Here is a 14,075-nt window from a genome sequence, read left to right as displayed (position 1 = left end):
ATTAAACCATTTAACATGTCCATATGTCCATTTGTCCATGAACCTTGACTCTATTTCTGACTGAACAAGGACGTGATTTTATAATGTGATGGATAGATTTTGATAAACACACACCAGTATAAGTTAACTATAAAAAAACTGAAAGAAAATTATTCTTTCCTTGATGGAATATGACATTAAGCCAATTCCCATTTATTAAATGTATTTTTTACTTGCTTTCATTTGTATAACAAAAATTACTGGTCATGAGAACTAATTAAAATAATTTACATTTGACATGTACTATTAATTGGTTATATGCGATATTGCATGCATTCCTTTCAATGCTATATTTGAGGCTAGCAGCATCAAGATATACGAATTAGATAACCAAAATTACATTCTATCTACATTACTTCTTTCTTTGAAGGCTTGTTGTGTATATCGCACAGCAATTCCTTGAGTCTTACCTGGAATCTGATGAAGCTCAGCATGTGATTATATTTGTCAACTTTGATTTAACTAACTGTGGAAGTAGCATAAACTACCAGTAAGCATCACTAACAGAACCTAGCAGTAATAAATAAATCTGAGCACATAAAACAAAATGCTTTAAAAACCAAAACCACTCGGCTCCACCTGAGCCTAGTTATCAAACATATACTTATCAAATTCTGGTTTTATTTTTTATATTTAACAAATGAGAAAAGTTTGATACATAATCTTTTGCATTTAAAAAAACAAGCGTGTACGGGTAATTAAAGGCCTGCTACACACTGGCTAGGTGAGATCACTTCCGCTAAAGTTTCTTGTTTTATTTTGCTTTCAAAAAATATTATACAACTCAAGACAAACAACATATACATATAACAGATCATACTACATCAATATACATAAACAAAAGAAAAAATATATATTGTTACAAATAGTATACATAGAACATTTCCAGATAATACAAATTAGCACAATCTATCCAGTATTCATTTTATTATAAGATAATGTTTTGAAACCCGTCTTGTTTTTATTGTTTGTGGCAAGTGACTGTGTAATAAAACAGCCTAGCAAAAAACACTTCCGGTAAAGTCCTGCGCTTCTTCTGTTCTGCGTGCGTGGCGAAGGCGGGACGTGTGACGTAGTCCGGCTGGAGCTCGAGGTGTTTATTGTTCCTTCCCGTCGAGGAGAGAAAAGGGCTGGCTTAGCGGAGGCAAATATCACACACTTTACCCTGCGATTTTCGGTTCAAGGAGCCGTTTTAAAAAGGCCAGAACAGGTTGATACAGGACCAGTTGGCCATGGCGTACGCGTACCTCTTCAAATACATCATAATCGGAGACACGGGTAAGCGCCAAAGCGAATCTGTTATTTCCGCAGTGTTGGAGTCAATGACGTGGTTCAAGCAGGGACGCGAGGGGTGGGAGGACTGACAGGATGTTTTATCCCTGCTTTCTCTCCATCTCCCTCGTTAACTCTTATCCTAACACGTAAACCATCCATTAGGCTAAATCTGAAGTCCGTGCTTCATGTCATGACCGCATCGTGCAGTTATATTGCTGTCACTATCTTTTGTTGTTCCGCTCCCTTACCGGGACGGGGTGGGGGAAGCTAGTAGGCAAGCTAAATTCAGTTTCATATGGGATGTCTCCATCAATAACAGCATACGCAGCCTCTGTTGTATTATAAACATGACGTGGTGTTTACGTGTCAGTACGTTAGGCTCCAGGAGTCCAGGCTCAGTTGTATTCCTATTTTTTAAGCTTTTTCTATCACCAGCGAAAGGCCACAGCAGCCCGGTTAGCATAAACCGCTAGCAGCTATTTGCTCTTTTGAAAATGGCGTTTACACAATTGCGCCTGTCAGGTGAGAAAGCAGTTAAATATACGAGGTGTAATAATACCACGAGTTGTATTTGAATGCAGATTTTTTCAGGCAGAAACATTTGTTTTTCGCTGCTGATAACCCTGTTTATTTGTGGCCTGCTAGACTTCAAGACAGATTTTTCATCCGGCAGGCCTTTTCCCGAGACACAGGGATACGTTAACAGGAGACGTTGTTGTATTGCTGTCAGATGTCTTTTCAGTTTAATGAAATGACATTCTAAGCTAACGTTACACTAAAAAATATTATGCTGAGACCGGTTCTAGTGATCAAAGCAAACCAGCATTGTTTGCATGTAATCCCCCCCTATGTTCTCCACATCTGTTCATGTTGCACTAACACCACTATTGGACTTAAATTTGATGTTACCCAGCAGGCTTTTAACTATCGACAACTTATTAATTTATGTATTATGATAACCCTGTGTTCTGTGATGAAGACTGGTAAAGTCTAGATTCCACAACATTGGGGCTGATGAACTAAAATCCTGCAGTATCAAAATATTTATAAGATTTCTTTGTTGGTGTTCTCTTTAAATCCTGCTTTAATCTAGGGTTTTTGTACAGTAAATGTAATCTTTAAAAAGCTTGACAGAATAATATGTGAATTTGCTTTTTTGCTAGGGAAGGTGCTTCTCTTGTGGTCAAGCTTTATTATAATGTAAGCAATATCTAACATTGCATGTGTCCTATGAAACCCTTTAGTTGACAACTGAAATACATGACTGTTTTAATAACTAGGCCTTACCTTACTCTGTAACTTAACATTCGTTGTGCAGTGTGTTTGGAAGCCTATACTTCTAAAAAAGCCTACTGCATTTCAAAAGATGAAACATGATAGTAAGAACCTAGAGTTTGTCCGACTTAATCACCTGTTTGGCAGCAGCGGTTATAAACATGATGCGTTTTCATGTGTAAATAGGTTTGGCCCTTTGCATGTTGCTTAACCCAGGTCAGATGATGCTTATGTGAAACCAAATCTGGTTAGTCACTGCATGGCGAGATTGCATCTAGGTTAGTATGCTTGGGGTTCTCAATTTAAGACTTGGCTCAAGTTTTCCTTCAATTCTTGGAAAAGCTACATTTCCGTATATGAAAATAATACAAACAAATGCTATTGTTCAAAAGTAGGTAAGACGTATATGATTATACAAGAACTGCTAGTTTACTTGGGCTGGGCGATATATCGTACGATTCTTATGCTCTCGGTTTCTCAATGAATCGCGGTTAAATGCCACCACATATGAAAGCCAGAGGGCGCTCTTGCGCAGAAACTCCAAATATGGGAAACCGAAGAAGAATAATTAGTTCCGGGAAATGCCTGTGGTCATATTCTATCTGTTCTTCAAACCTTTTCAGGTATTTTCAAGATAATTAAGTTGATTTATAGTAATGATGATAGACGAGTGCTGCTTTTTCAAATACATGGTATGAACGACTCAATCTCGCAGTTATTTTAGATCGAGCAGACGAGCATTTCTTCCTACTGATCAAACAGCCATAGTTCACGGAAGAGCTGTGCATAAAACATCGAATCGATTTCAGAATTGATTTAGCCATGTATAATAGCTTGAATCGATATGTATCGCCCAGCCCTGTAGTGTACTAAAATAGTACTTTTATGTAAGTGAAAAAACAGCAAAGAAATTGAAAAATTAAAAAAACTTGAATTAAAGTGTGTGAGAGTTGTCGTATATTATAATAGTCATCAATTATCTCTTAAAGTTTAAACTCTTCAGTTTTCTACTTTTATTTCAGCTGTTTACTATGACTGATGTTAAAGAGTTGGAAGCAATAGTTACCAGCATTTGTATATTATTGTCTACCAGCATAATGAATGGAAAAATAATGTATATCTTTTCACTTCCCAGAAAAACAAACAAAGATTATGTATGAAATTGTACAATGTGTAGTGTTTGTTGCATGTGAGCCTGCACATTACAACCTGTGCGATTTTAACTTTGTTATGTTGTCTCCTTGCATCTCTCTTGAGAGAGCTTGATGAATGCAGCTCGCTTGCTTAGCAACCGCAGTTGCTCATGGCAACTCTTAATGCTAATGTCCTAAGCATTTAACCTGTATGTGTATCTTGTGTATAATATCATCAAATCCTGCATTTTAGGTGATGGTTTATTATGGTTTTACCTAAACTAAAATATGAAACGGTTTGACCAATTGTTTATTACATGTAGAAAATACATGCAGGTAAACATTTTTAGGTTAATTTAAGTCCACAAGTTTGTCATGACATAAAGCTCAGAATTCAGATTTGACCCAATGGATGGTAAATATAGGTAAGGGTAAGAGTTTATAATGCAGATAAAGAAAATCACTACAGACACTAGAGTTGAGAAACATAAAATAGTGTATGAAATAGAAAAATGTGTTCTTTTCTTTTTTCCAACTTACTTTCTGTTTGTAAATAAAAAAATGTAGCAGTACAAATGAGATTGTTATATTACCATATATATGTATGTGTTTTTAAACGAGGTGGTGTTAGAGAGGAAGGTAAATTTTTATCGCTGCAGACGAAAACTAAATAAATAAAAAAAGACTCAACAAATAATTTGAATGTAATGGGATACAGCAGATGTATAGCCCAAGGCTAATTGTGGCCATTAAATGTGTTTGCTTTGCAGGTGTGGGGAAATCATGCCTATTATTACAGTTTACAGATAAGCGCTTTCAGCCGGTGCACGATCTCACTATCGGTAAGGCCCTGTCTGTGTTTTAACAAAGTCTTATTATAACAATTGTAAAATTTGTCCAGTTTTCTACCAGTTTAGTTTCAATATCAAATCTGATGAATAGTTTAACTTTTCTCAAACTACCAATGTTTCTTGACAGGTGTTGAATTTGGAGCACGAATGATCACTATAGATGGCAAACAGATAAAACTTCAGATTTGGGATACGGTAAGATCATTTTTTTATTTGAATTTACTGATGCAGATATGTCACTCACCTTATTTATACAGAAGTCTCTTTTCTCAGCTGTATTAATTTTTATTTTAACGAATTGTATTATGTTATTGGAATGCATATAGAGGTATGTATGCGCATATACATGAAACTGAAATGTTGGAGAAGAGTGTAAAGAGAACTATATGATGAAGTATGATTGTTCTCCATTGGCATTAGCATTAAGTGGCTTTATCCATTTTGCTAACTTGAACCCCATACTCCCTTTTGCAAAACCTCTAACCATTTATTACCCATTTTAATTCAAGCCCAAACATGGAAAAATAATTCACATATAGCATTTTTGATAGGCTGAAAGGTCGGTCAAAGAGACACCTGTTTGAAGCATTCTCCCAGTTATGCATGTTATTTAAAAAAAAATGGCTGCAGCACATTTTAAATCCTCTTATTCTAATCTTGGTTTTTTATACTTTTAGTGAAATGTGTATTAGGTCTAAGGCCGTCTATATGCTTCTACAGTTTTGTGACAGGTGTGCGTTAATTCAAAGTTTCAGTCTTTCTCCCCTGGGAAAGACCAACAACATTCATGTTTAATTTGTACTACACAGTTTTCTTTCCAAAACTATGTCCCTCCTCCTAATACCACATTGTAAGTACCACTAGCAGGTAGAAAATTGTTTATGTGTTAACTTGGATAACTATTGTAAGCCTGTTGGATATATTTGGATTTTACAAGCCATTTATGTCCCAAACAAACGTCCTGTCATTTAGAATTCAATTTTAAGGAAACTGGTTACAGTGATAGTCAGCCTTAACTCCATGACTGGGTGAAAACATTTTCTTTTGTTTATTAGCCTTTCTATGATGACAACAGCATATAATAAAAGACCCTAGGAAGAAAATTAGTTTGCTTCATATTTCATTGATTGATGATTCAAAATATTCCAGATTGAAAAAATAGGGCTGTCATAGGATCAATCGTGATTAATCGAATCCATAATAAAGGTTTCTGTTTACATAAAATGTTTGTGTACTGTGCATATTAACTTTGTATTTATAAACACACGCACATACATATTTAGGACATATTTAGATGTATTTATTTATATTTGCCAATAATATAAATTGTAAATTGTTTAATCCTTTTTATATTTTTTTATTTTTCTAGCATATATGCATGTGTATAGTTTTAGAAATAGAAAGACATATTTAAGTTAAAACATAAACCTTTATTCTGGATGCAATTAATCGGAATTAATACTTTGACAGCCCTTAAAAAGTATTTTTATAAACATTTGAGTGCTGCAGACCAGATGTATTATAGTTTTAATTGTAGTTTTATTAATATTTAAAATTTTCTTTTATTTTTATGTATTTCGTTTTTATGCTAATTTAAAACTAAATAAATATAAAGTTTTAGCAATTTTGGTATATGCTTTTGTCATTTTATATATATTTTTTTTATGTTAGTTATATAGTATTAATTAATTCATATTTAGTTTTTGTTTATTATTATAATTTTAGTGCTTTAAAAACTTATTTCAATTTATTTTTGAGGCAACATTTAAATTTTTTCTTTAGGTAAGTTTTCCCCATAGGTTTGTCAATATTCTATTTGTTTTCAATGAACAGAGACGTTTGTTTTAGTAAAATAAAAAAACTCTGCTCCAGACTGCCCCTAAAACACATTTGCGACAAAAATATTAATTTGCGATTGATATTTTTGCGAAGACAATCAAAATTTACTCATTTTATTGCATGCAGCTGGACTTATTCCGCATGTGCATCTGCTCTCAGTTGTCGCCTTGCTTTACAAAAACACTGCGTGCAATCAATTGACTTACATTTGGAGCTGCAATTGCGGCATTACGCCACGATTATGGCGCTGTTTCGTTATCAGCACAGTGAGGCACTGAGGACAACTTGTCTCATTTCCATATAATGAGCTGTATAACCTGTATTTCTTGACTGTTCAGGTCAATATTGTTTCTGTTGCATCCAAGTACTTTCAATTTCTTGAAATGTTTCCCTAAATTCTTGTATGGTACAGCACTGTAATGTTTTAAACTGTGCAGCTGGCTCGTTGAATCAGCGTTAATATGTACACACCAGTATGAACGCACATCATCATCAGAACAACTCGCAAACGAATGACTCATTTGAACAGAATATAAGAGATCAGTAAACCATTTAAACCTCAGTGAACCACAATAGAATTCGGGATGTGAATGACTTTTGCTCATGTAGTACGACTGGTTAATTCCATTGGCTATCTTGTAAATAGCTTAGGCTATATTTTATTTTAAACAACTTTTCTGTTTGGTTGAATAATTTTAATGTTAAACACATTTTAAAAAGTACATGACTAGGGATTTTTAAGGTCCTACTTTGGTTAAAGGAGTGTCCAACAACAAGTTTATTTCGTTTTAATAGGCAGTTATTCTTACCTTACCTCTTGACTGACTCTCAAAGGATTTGTTCCGCGATTCATCTGTCTAATCCCCTCCTTTCCGCTAGCCTAGGCTGTGTCTGAAACCGCTCCCTATCTCCTATATACTAGACTATATAGTGTTTCCGCCATTTTGTAGTGGAGTCTGAAACCTGAGTAAACTACTTCAATCCCTACATTCATTCACTCTTTTTACCCACAATGCACTCTGATTGTGAGTGTACATTCCATGTATGTTTATACTCTTGTGTTTGTACATGTTGACAGTTATTTTCGTATTTCTAAGAATAAACTGATTTAATGAATGTTATAGACGGGGGTTTAATTTTTAAATATATAAAATAATTGTATGAAACGTTAAAGTAAATAAACGTGGCAAACGGTTGTTTTGTTCTTTTTATTAAAAATTAATACAAAACATGACAAACAAGGTGAAAATTAACTTTACCATTTAGCATTTTATTAAGCAATCCATGAAGCCACACAGGTGTTAGATAACCGTTATGTCGAATGTCTGTGACAGTACTGTCAGACGCAGTTCATATCACGTCAGTGTCTGAAATTATTCATTCACTCACTTCTCCCCAAAATAGTGGACTTAAATGTGATTCACTATATAGGGAATAGTGAAGGAGTGAGCGAGAGAACAGTTTCAGACACAGCACTAGTTTAATGTAAATGGTCCGATGTTCTAGTCTGCTGTGATTGGTCTACTGCGAATGAGGCTCACAAGCTAGAGTTTTTGGAGGAGAAGAGTGAAGTTTTCGCTGGCCGTCCTAGCAAAACATATACTGGGACTATATGTGGTGACGTTAATCCACGGTGGTTCACGTACCGGACTAGGAACGACTCGTTTGCCTGATTCAGAGTCGACTCTACTTTTACCAAGCCAATAACTTTATTCATTCACCTTTGGATTTACAACTTGGCAGACTGCTTACTTTCAAACACGGCAACATTACACACAGTATGAAATATGAATTTCATGATCTCATGTTATGCATGCTTTAATCTTGTCATTTTATTTTATTTTTGGAACTTTTATTTGTAAAGTGCTAAAGCCACTAACAGTTACGGTAGGCCTACACGTGAGTGTTTGTACAAAATTAGGGTGGCCTAATTTTGAGCCATGAAAAACCCTGGAAAACTGAAAGTATATAATGAAAAAAATTAAGTTAATGTTATGTTGCTCATAAAAAAAAATTCTAATAGGAGCCAATGGCTCCTTAACTGATTTTTTTTGTCTGGGACCCTGGTTTCATGTTACTTCAGCCCATGTTTGTTTAATCTTATAGTTCTTCGAAATCTTGTCTCAATGGACTTCAGTGTTTTGTAACCATCACTGGTATGTATGCGATGTAGCGAACAAAGTCAAAATTTAGAGACAGTTTGGATTTAACTTGATTTAACTTGATTTAACTTGATTAATCATTCTTTATAATAAAAAGTTGGATGCCTTTCGGTGTGCACATACACATTTTACTCAGCAGAGGGCGACAAAGTATTAGCCACGTCCTTGTGGACTACACACTTATCTGTCTTTCGTATTTATTCCAAATTACTTTTGTCGTATATTTTTTTGTGTTTTTGTAGAGTAGGTGAGCAAGTCATACATTGTTTATGTGTAATAGTGTCATTTAAAAATAAATACAGGCAAGTAAAATGTTAAATCAAATGTTTCTTTATAGGCAGTTTGCATGGGTGAGGCGATCTAAGAAATAATCGAATGTCTGTATGATTAAAGGTAATCGTAGGATAAGCTGTTTGGTGTGGGTTTAACCTAGGGTTGGTTTGGTTTATCTCTAACCCTAGCTTATATCGTGTCTTTAAATACACCATAAATAATTCATTTCAAGGTTATTTCAACGAGCGTTTTGTGATAAAACTAGAGAAGATGAGGGAGTGTAACGGGAGAAATCTGCATGTCTGGGCTTCCTGTAACCTTTCACTCCAGCAGATGGTAGGCATAACGGTGTCATTTATCATTTATTCACAATGGGCTCCATTAACTCTAATGTTAACAGCTGCTCCGGGGACTGGGTTATTGAATTCAGATATGTGCTGTTGGCTTATTTGCCTGCTGTCAAAGGGGGTGGGTTGACCAGAGGCCATCTTGTGCCATGACACACTGTTGAACGCTAGCCGTGCACTGGGAGTCTCCTGATTGGACGGCTCCGTGCTCTGGAGAAGCATTGTGGGATGGAGGACCAGCAGTGGGTCAGTGCATGTGAAGTCGCTGTACCTCAGAATCCATAGGCTGTCTTTCTCTTCATGATCTCAATATTAGTGAATGGCGGTGTCAAGATGGAGATGGAAATTCGGCTTATGTCGTGGTCTTTCAGAGCTGGTGGTCTCTTGGAATTGAATTAGATTTTTGTACAGTAGGGAAATACAGTTTATCCAGTGGATGTTGTCAGCAACTGGTTGCTTCGTCTTACCAGGCTCTTAGTTGTGTAGTGATGCATTCGTGTATATGTGTTCCAGGCCGGGCAGGAGTCTTTTCGCTCCATCACCAGGTCTTACTACAGAGGTGCAGCCGGGGCTCTACTAGTATATGACATCACAAGGTGAGACCAAAGTCTTTTTATTGTTGTATTAATGTAGATCCTCTGCCTTTTCCAATTCCGTACTGCACTCCAGACACATTTACTTGAAGATTGCTTAATGTGTTGTTTATGTGTGGTGTTTAGAAGGGACACCTTTAATCACTTGACAACCTGGTTAGAAGATGCTCGTCAACATTCCAACTCTAACATGGTCATCATGCTCATTGGAAATAAAAGGTGAGTGCATATTTCTCAGTGCATCCTAATTTAATCAAAATCATCAGCTTTTAAAAGTCAAAAATGTATCTATTTTTAATATCCATAAAATACAAAATGGCACAGTGCACGTTCAAAATCTAATGAATGGAACAAAATGTAATTTGGTGTCTTATTGCAGTGATTTAGAGTCACGGAGAGAAGTGAAGAAAGAGGAAGGAGAGGCCTTCGCCAGAGAACACGGTCTGATTTTTATGGAGACCTCTGCAAAGACCGCATCAAATGTAGAAGAGGTACAATAGCTCCCGTATGACAGAGGTCTTCAGTGCTTATGTGATGATTTATGTTTGGGTTCCTGTGCCAAAACATGTGCACGTACATGCATACAGATAACACCCTGGGGACGTGCAAACTGGGAAGAAAACATTCAGTTCTCAGCAGTGGGGGCCAAGAAGCTAAAACAGGGTTTAAAGATGGCTTTAAAAGAATGGGGTGTTAAATTGTGGAAGTCCCTCCCCCATACATCCACCCTAAGCTGCCTCAATGATTAATTTGTCTCATTAGTGTCATGTGAATTCTCCTGACCCCTTCCCCCCACCCCTTTATGACGTTTCAATCTCCTATTTAGGGATCATGCATATTCATAGATTCCCTGCCACACACGTGTGGATACGAGCGCACACATCTGCAAACAGCTTTGCTCGGCCATCTTTTTCTCGGTGGTAATTGAGCCGCAGAGGACTGATTGCTCTGGAGAGCTGAGAGGCAGTTCTACCAAAAGCAAAGCACCTCTGTTAATTAGACTACAAAGTGCCCATGGCAGTTCTTAACACTTTGAGGGTGAGCCGAAGTCACGGCCGTGTTTATTTTCTTCGGGTGACCAATGTGTACTCGTCAAGAGCCATAATACACACAATCACTTTCAGCCAGATGGGGGCACCAGCCTTCAACCGTAAATACCATGACATGGTTTGGGTTTGAATATTTTTGGTGTTTTCACTTGCCTGTTGCTTGTATATGTTTTTGTTTTGTGCTTAATACTTGGTTGTTATTTAAATTTATTTACCATAACTCAGACGATCCGGTGCTATGTGTAAATGTTTTTTAAATGTTTTCTAAATAAATTTGTCACTGCTAAGAGGAGTGCATTTTCATTTTTTTTTTTTATATATATTTTTTGTAATTTCAGGCATTTATCAACACAGCCAAGGAGATATATGAAAAGATTCAGGAAGGAGTCTTTGATATAAACAACGAGGTAACCTATGAAGAGGAAGAACATTCTGTGTTTATAATGTTTTCAAGTAATTAGGTCAAGAGGACTTCCTGTACTGTTACACTGAAATCCATTTCTTAGGTCTGGTGGGCGGATTAAGATACCTTCAATGCAAGTTTTAATTAAAGTCTGATCGCCTAGTTTTTTATTTTAGTTGACCCAAATGTTAAGCGATTGATACCCTTTGTACTGTGGTTATTTTACCCACAGAAACTTCTTTGATGTCTTCCATTCTATGCAAATAGTAATGTAATAGTCAGCGAAGCTTAACTAATGTTATTGTATTGGTTTGCATGTGATACGGTTGCTGTAATAACAAAGTATTTAAGGACGTTCTAATGGCTGGGAATCAACAAATTCATCACATCTTCTAAGTTCGATATGAGAGATGTAGACTATTTTATTGGAGTAGTAAGAGAAGTAAAAAAAATTAAGGCATTGAGTCCAAACCGCATCAGCTGATAGAGATCCCTGCCAGGAGCCCCAAGGCTCACTCTCAGATCACTATATATCAGATTTGACGCAATAAGGAGTTTCCTAAGAAAGATAAAAAAAAACACAGCCTCTCGCCAGAGTTTCTCTTTGAACGGGAGTCCACTAAAGAGAAAAGTTGGCAAGGTGGATGCCTTTGTGTGATGAATGAAAGTGCCACCAGCTTGGGTGTGTGTGTGTTTTTAAAGCATTGGCAGGTTTCCCTGCTCCTCTGTATTACCGCTGGAATAACACTCCTGAAGTTCTCTTGCCTGAGTGCTGACAAAAGCGGGATGCTAATTCAGGCCTTCAGGGACTAATATTTTCTGCTCAATACAGCATTATGAGACCGTACAAAACACATATTAAATGAATCCGTATTATGTTTTGCCAGTAAAAATTCAAATAGTGAATTTCTTATTTTTCGCGGTGCAACCTTAATGAAATTGAGTCTTCAGATGTATTCATTTCATTTGTGTGTGCAGGCCAACGGTATTAAGATCGGACCCCAGCATGCTGCCACCAACTCTACGATGGGAGGCAGTCAGGGAGGACAGCAAGCTGGAGGAGGCTGTTGCTGAGCACTACCCTTTACCCTCCAGTCTTCTCCAGCCCCCCTTACGTTTCTACTGGACTGGTCGGGCTGACTAACATTTTCTTAACCCTTCCACAGCCCAGGCCCCTGATTCAAATCGTATAATAGGTGGCTGTCCAAAAAATATTTATAAGTCCAGGTCCTCTACAAACCGCCTGACAAACTCCTAAAGCCTGTTTGGGCTACAGCAGACATTATATGGTTGGTAGTAAGGAAAAAGTTAGGAGCTTTGGAATTATTATGGTAGATATATTCATGTTTGTTTCTCAACAAGTTGGTTTTTTTTCAATGTTTTGTTTTTGCCCGATTGACTTCAATCTGAACTGTATTAAACACTACAAAGTCATCTATAGTATTTTAATCGGTTTATGTGGGTGAATTCTTTGAAAACTGTGGTGAACCCTGAAGTCAAAATAAAAGAAAGGAAGTGCTGTACGTAAAAGAAACGGCTATTATCAAAGTGAAGAATTTAAAAGAAGAAAAAAGCAGGACTGTTTTAAATCTGTATTTATCATTCACATTCTGTATATAAAGTTATCTTCTCTTGCTTTGGTGTACGTTGACCGAGCTAGAATTCTGTTCTGAATTTGCTTAAATTCTATACCGTATGAATAGAGCTTGAAACTGCAACAGTATTGCGATATTTCCAAATCTGCTTCGACACCATTTTAAGGTAAAATTTTAATTCATTTCTTTTAGTTTGGTCCTGCCATCTGCCTTGACCCATCATATCTGTGCCCCTCATCCTGCTCTCTGTATAGAAACTCTGGCTCTATATACCTATTTTAATGCCAAATTTGTGTTAACCTGTGTTCTAAAATCACAGCTCCAGATATGGATCACATCTCCGGAACACATCTGCTGTTTGCCTTAAAATATTTTGGGACATCAAAAGAATAACATAATCATTTCAGTAATTACATGCAATTATATATTGCACATGATAACGCTAGACTTACTTATCCATTAGACAGACACACAGACACGTACATGCCTATACCTATATTATCCATAAAGGTTATCACATATGCATGCATTTGTATGCATATAAGTATATATTTTCCCTCTTTTTCTTCAATGCAGTCTGCTGTGTAACGTCAGTGCAGAGCCACATTAATTTAAGTGTCTGAGTGATTTTGTAAAGACTTGCTTTCTCTTGGCACTATGTTGTTAATAGATATGTGGTGGACATCTTGTCTGTTGTGAAAGGGGTGTGATAAAGCCAAACCTGGAGTAACTTTGTGACCCTCACCTTTATTTGCTGTGTTCTCAAAATGAAATGCTATCACGAAAAAAATATAATAAAACCGTCTAAACTCAGTGGGTCCATGTGTGGTCTCTCTAGCGCCCAGCGGGCCTGGCTTTGGGTACTTTTCGCATGTGTAGTTTTCCCGGAAAAAATCCTAAAATGTTTTACACATATGGACGTATTCTTAACATAAACCATGTTCGGTGTTTTAGAAATAAACAACAACTTACATGGTGGATATTAAATCATACATAAACGTGTTGCGTTAGGTAAATGTAATTGACGCAGACATCAAGTGCAGGCCTGAACATCCGGGGTACTCACGCCAACTAGTATTGGTTGATTTATGATTCAGGTCAATTGTATGCATGTATGTAGCATACATTGTGAATTAAAACAATTTCCTATTTATTTTTAGATGTAAACTTCCCGTAATCTGTGATGAAAGCCAGATTTACATAACGTTACATCATACTTGAAAAAGAACATTTTGTTTCGC

The 14,075-nt window shown here is 36.5% G+C and overlaps 1 protein-coding gene across 1 annotated transcript; it reads left to right on the top strand.

Moving 5' to 3' along the window:
• Positions 1 to 1,107: 1,107 nt before the first annotated feature.
• On the top strand, positions 1,108 to 13,647 carry rab2a (RAB2A, member RAS oncogene family). The gene is made up of 8 exons (XM_056743341.1): positions 1,108 to 1,317; positions 4,493 to 4,564; positions 4,701 to 4,768; positions 9,708 to 9,790; positions 9,914 to 10,006; positions 10,167 to 10,278; positions 11,175 to 11,243; positions 12,218 to 13,647. The coding sequence occupies exons 1-8, from the start codon at positions 1,272 to 1,274 to the stop codon at positions 12,311 to 12,313; spliced, it is 639 nt and encodes a 212-aa protein (XP_056599319.1). The 5' UTR covers positions 1,108 to 1,271; the 3' UTR covers positions 12,314 to 13,647.
• The last annotated feature ends 428 nt before the right edge of the window (positions 13,648 to 14,075 follow it).

This window comes from Triplophysa dalaica, chromosome 3, assembly GCF_015846415.1.
Source record: "Triplophysa dalaica isolate WHDGS20190420 chromosome 3, ASM1584641v1, whole genome shotgun sequence".
Classification (NCBI taxonomy): Eukaryota; Metazoa; Chordata; class Actinopteri; order Cypriniformes; family Nemacheilidae; genus Triplophysa; species Triplophysa dalaica.
This window is presented reverse-complemented; position numbering and strand designations above follow the sequence as displayed.